The sequence below is a fragment of the Camelus dromedarius genome, chromosome 23, assembly GCF_036321535.1.
Source record: "Camelus dromedarius isolate mCamDro1 chromosome 23, mCamDro1.pat, whole genome shotgun sequence".
In the NCBI taxonomy this organism is placed as follows: domain Eukaryota; kingdom Metazoa; phylum Chordata; class Mammalia; order Artiodactyla; family Camelidae; genus Camelus; species Camelus dromedarius.
The window spans coordinates 9,750,722-9,756,149 of NC_087458.1; the positions used below are offsets into that span (position 1 = coordinate 9,750,722).

General features: G+C 44.2%; 1 protein-coding gene across 1 annotated transcript; it reads left to right on the top strand.

Annotated features, from left to right (window-relative positions):
- The first annotated feature begins 310 nt into the window (after positions 1 to 310).
- APCS (amyloid P component, serum) lies at positions 311 to 1,125 on the top strand. Its single transcript, XM_010977050.3, is given in 5 exon segments — positions 311 to 374; positions 478 to 527; positions 529 to 716; positions 718 to 814; positions 816 to 1,125. Coding segments are annotated over 5 exon segments (669 nt in total). The 3' UTR covers positions 1,086 to 1,125.
- The last annotated feature ends 4,303 nt before the right edge of the window (positions 1,126 to 5,428 follow it).

Below are 5,428 nucleotides of genomic sequence, written 5' to 3' on the forward strand. Positions count from 1 at the left end.
CACCAGAATCTGGGCCATCAGGGGTTGGAGCTCTGGCAGTCCCCTGTATCTAATAAATAACTCCCATTGATTTTCTGGCCCACCCTTCCCCACCAGCAGCTCTGATCAGCGGCACCTGGGGACAGGCCTGGACAATCACTGACACATTATTGGTGCTCTCCATCCCCCATCCCCACCCAGAGGTGCATATAAACCCTAAACAGCCTGAGGTCTGAGATTGTGAATCTCAGAAGCTGGGTGAGCAACCACTGTGTTATCTGTACTATCATCCTGGTCACTGCTGCTGCTAAAACAGCCCTAGGCCAAGAACATGAACAAACTGCTGCTTGGGGTCTCTGTCCTCACCAGTCTCCCAGAAGCCTTTGCTCAGACAGGTAGGGTGGTCAGGGGACAGTCAAGGAGAGTGAGATAAGAGATTGAACGTGATTCTTTCCCCCGCATTTATGAAAGTCACTGTATTTCTCTCCCTACCCACAGACCTCAATGGGAAGGTGTTTGTGTTCCCTGGAGAATCTTCTAGAGACCGCTGTGAATTAGCTCATAAAGCTGGAGAAACCTCTATAGAATTTTACCTTGTGTTTTCGAGCCTACAGTGGCCTCTCCTGTGGCTACAGCCTCTTCTCCTACAGCATCCAGGGCAAGGATGATGAGATACTAATTTTTAAAGAAAGAATTGGAGAGTACACTCTATACATCGGAAGAACCCAAGCTACCACCAGTTATCGAAGAGCTCCCCAGCTCAGCGCACATCTGTAACAACTGGGTGTCTTCCTCAGGCATCATCAAATTTTGGGTCAATGGGAAGCCACTGGTGAAAAAAGGGCCTGAGACAAGGTTATTTTGTGGGCGCTCACTCCAAGATTGTCCTAGGACAAGAGCAGGATGCCTGTGGAGGAGGGTTTGATAAGAGCCAGTCCTCTGTGGGAGAGCCTGGGGATTTGTACATGTGGGACTCTGTGATGTCTCCAGACGAGATCCTGTCTGTGTATCAGGGCTCCCCCCTCAATCCCACTCTTCTGGACTGGTGGGCTCTGGACTATGAAGTGAAAGGATATGATGTCGTCAAGCCCCTGGTGTGGGGCTGAGGTCTTGAACCAACAAGAGCACTTGAAAATGAAACCAACATCTAAGAGCTCTGCTCAAGGCAACTGGATACTAAATCCTAGACCTGAAGCTCTTTCTTCTTTAGCTTCCTGCCTATATGTATAATTTTTAAAAAATTATGCCACCTGCATTTGTTCAGTGCTTATTGTAATCCCAAACATTTTCTCTTATACCTACTTATTCGGAAATTGATGTTTTGTTATCCAGAAAAGTCAGGTTGCAAATTATGGGGAGGGAAATCTGTAAATAAGTAAAAGGATATGTCACAAAGCCAGAGCACTCAACGGGCAGCAGCAACACTTACAAGCTACTAAGAACCATTTTATTAACAACTCAAAATGTGTGTGGAGTAGCTAGAAATCCTTTGGTTTTCTAGCTACAAATCAACCAAAAACAGATCTGAGGTTATGCCAAGGAGACAACTATAATGAGACAAGTAAGCAACAGTTGCAAACTTGATAGCAAGTAATGAGATGGGGAAAAAAAAAAAAACTAGCAGCAGCAGGGATAAAATCTATAAATGTGCAAGAGTCTGGAATCATTTGGGGTAAAGGCAAACAAGACTCTCAAAAATCCCCGTGGTGCCACATAACGCCTGACTATCCTGAAGGTATCAAGTATATTGCTTGTGTGAATTGCCAGTATAAAATTCTTCTATGGATTCCCACCTCACACAGGATGTAACTTAAACCTTTTAACATGACCTTACCCCCATAAGCTGGTCCCCACTTGCCTCTTTCAAAGTACAACTCTCAGCATAGCAATTGGCATCGCAATTATAACATTACAAAATAATTGTCAGATGTTATTATTAGTAGTTATTTTTATTATGAAAACCATGGAGCATAGTTCAGGGCACATCCTCAACAGATACGAAGTCCCTTCTCAGAGAAGCAAGGACCCCAAAGAAAATGTGGCTGCATATGAGAAATAAGGCAGACTTTGCCCACAGGTAATGGAGCATGAAGCCAAGGGAAATCAGAAAGACAGCATCCAGTAGAGCTTCAGAATGATAATCAAGAGATTACTCCTAACTCATGTCCATTCACCCAGGATGGACAAAGAGGCAGGCACCAGACACAAAGAAGCAGGTCAGAGCACTTAGCAACATGAGTCCCCAGAGCTGGACTTACCAGGAAAGTCTATAAAGGACTCTTCCCTGATGAGAAGGCTCACAGCTTTCTCTGTGTTTTATACTGGAAACTCTGTGGAGAGGTCTGAGGTTAAAGCAGTAAGGGCTCCTTGAGTTTGGAATATGCCTTCTTGAGCTAGGGTGAGGATAAAAAAAAAATTATCTTCACTAGGAAGCACCAGTGTGGAGTCACCTTTGGAAAGCAACATGGAGACTTTCTAGGTATTCATGGTACTTTGTCTTGTTTAGAAAGAATGGGTGTCCAAGAACACTCAGAAGGAAAACTGAAACATGACCTGAGTCACCTTGAATCCTTCCCCTGATATGACTAAATAGCTGGTTTACTTATAAACTAAACTCCACTTGTGTTCCAGAATTTTCCATTTAGGTTTTGTCTGGCTGTGGCCATTCTTCGGTGAGTTCAATATGGGAGATGTGTCGAGGTGCCACCATGCTCTGGGACGGTGGCAAAGGCACCTGCATCATGTCACATACAACCACAGGATCTGAAGCAAAACCAATCCAATGTTCCTGATAAGCAGCACTGATGTGCACTGTCTACAAGGGGCTAATCCAAGAGAAATCCTGGGTGAATGGACACATGAATTAGGAGTAATCTCTTTATTATCCTTCTGAAGCTCCACTGGATGTGTCTGGAGAGAGAAGGCAAAGGCAAACATAAAGCATTTCATCCAGAGCTCTGGCTGCTACAGCAACTTCTCAGTGTCACCTCATGGGGTTCTTGTGAGGATGAGATGTGACACCACCTACAAAGCACCGACTTGATATATGTCCGGCACAGTGTAAGTGCTAAGTATCAGCTACGATGGAAGGAAGGTGAGAGTGACAATTACCACTTAACACTTCAAATCATCTGCCTTAGCTTCTTGGTATAGTCCTACAAATGCAAATATGCATGCTCTATTTCCAGGCCCTTCTCCCAAGCCTAATCCTTACCTAACCAAACCTGTGTACATCTCCTGCTAGTAGCAGAAATGAGATACACTCTTCCTCTAGATGCTGAGGGGCACCACATTCAACTTTTATACAAGTGCCTTGTCACCGACAGTTACTAGACAACGGCAACATACTAATATGGATTCAAAAGAACAAAAGACGGTGCCAAGTGACATTCAACACATATTTGAGCTGAGCTATCTTTCCCCAGGAAAAAAGTTAAGACCCAGGCCACGTGAGACCAAAGCTTGCCCAGAATGCCTTGGGTGATCCACCTCTAACGAGATCTCCTGGCTCATTTCTGGATTCAGGCATCACAGAGACCCACGGAATGCACAGCAAGTCTCTTGGTAAATTAATCCAGGAGACAAGAGCTAGACAGCAGGCATCCTCCTCGGAGAGTCTCTTCCAAATCAGACTTTAAAGGGGCAGCTCCTCGAAGGGCAGACGGGCTCAATGTGAATGTGCCATCTTGTGCTTCAGCCAGAGTGCAGTGAACCATAAGTGACCTAATAATCTGACAAGGCTGACCTAGAACCTAGTAAGACTGAGTTTTGAAAGATACCAAGATTTCTTCCTGCAAAAAATGACACTCAGTTTTCTTGGCATTGCAGTGATCTCTTATAAATAAGTCATGATTGCCTGCTCTGCTCTAAAACCAAAAAAGAGCACAGGCAGATTCTACAGACTCAAGAAGGTGGGTGGCTTCCTTTGGGTATAAGAAGGCTTCTGTCCCAAAGAAAAGTCATCATTCTCCTGTTTATTCAAACAGTTCACATAATCATCAGTTTAAGAAGTCACCTCCCCCATTCCTGCCCCTTAAACCTATTTTATTTAATGAAAGGAAAGGAAAAGAAAGGACAGGATGGGAAGGGAAGTCTGTCAAAAAGACATTACCATTATTTTTTTTTAGCTGCACAACTCCTTTAAACACAAAATGTAATTATAGAGATTTAGCCCACCTTGCATATTTTAATTTTTAAAAACAGATTCTGTTTCTAGGCCCAGATTTTGCTTATAAAGATTTAGATATTTTTAAATACCCGTGGTTTTTGTCACAATTTCTTCCCTTTGCAAGTGGTACTTCCTCTACACTCTCAAATTGTGTTTTTCCCCTTTATTTTCTTTTTCTTTTTCCTCAAGTAGGAATTTCGGCTTCATGACTAAAACTTTGATGCATGAGCACATTTCAGTACTCTGATTCCCCCATAGGGTTTTTGTCCTTCTGGAGTGTATCAATCATTTTGAAAGTTCCTTTCTGTTCCATACTGTGCTTTTGAGATTATCTACTGGTGTGTCCCTTACACAGAAACACCCTTAGCACTCAGCCACAAAGAGGGCCTAGATTTGGGTGACAGAAGTGCAGCTGCCATGGTGCCCAGATGCAGTCACTTCCAGCTGGGCTGACTCAAAGGAGCAACCAGTAGGGGAAAAGGAGGTGGCCATCCAGTGACAAAACCATCCTTCAGTTCACTGACACTTCTTCTAACTGCTGAGAACTCATCCCAGCCAATCTCCACTGGTGGGACCGACCCACCCATTCCACACACTTCTTTGGTACCATGATGCTCTCTGTGATCTCTTCTCCCCTCTCAAAGTGAATGCCGGCATCCGTCACTACCCATTGTCATTCATGTAGGAATGAAAGATGACCCCAGAGGACTCACCGTGTGATTCACTCCCACATCCCACACTTTCCTGTCTCTTTCACTGGGGCCTCCCTCACCTCCAGGGGCAGTCACAGCCCTCTGTTTGTCATTTCAGTCATACATTCCTTGATAGTAACAATTTGGGATTGCTCCTGCACTTCAAAAAGAAACAGGTTAAAAAGCGAGGTAGAAGGTAATTGCCCTTTATCTATAATTTTAATCCTTAGTGCTAAAACAGCCCTGGATGCTAAAACAGCCCTGGAGACATTACAAGATGGAGTAAACTGCATACTAGAACTCCTGACGTAGAGAGCAATGGTCAAGGTGAGCAGAAGACATCTACTCTTCAGTAGATGTCTTCTGCTAGCCACCAAAGTGTACTTTACCGAGGGTGAATCCCAATTACTTTAGGACTCGTTTGTTTATTTTGGCTAAAGGTAATGAGGTTTGGGCTGGGCCTGAGTTCCTCAGGCAGGAGAAAGGATCGCTCCCCCTAGTGGCAGTGCTTCACCCTTCTTCCACACACTACCCACCTTTCTTCTAAAATAAATACTAATGTGGAAAGGACACTGCTTTGAACATTTGC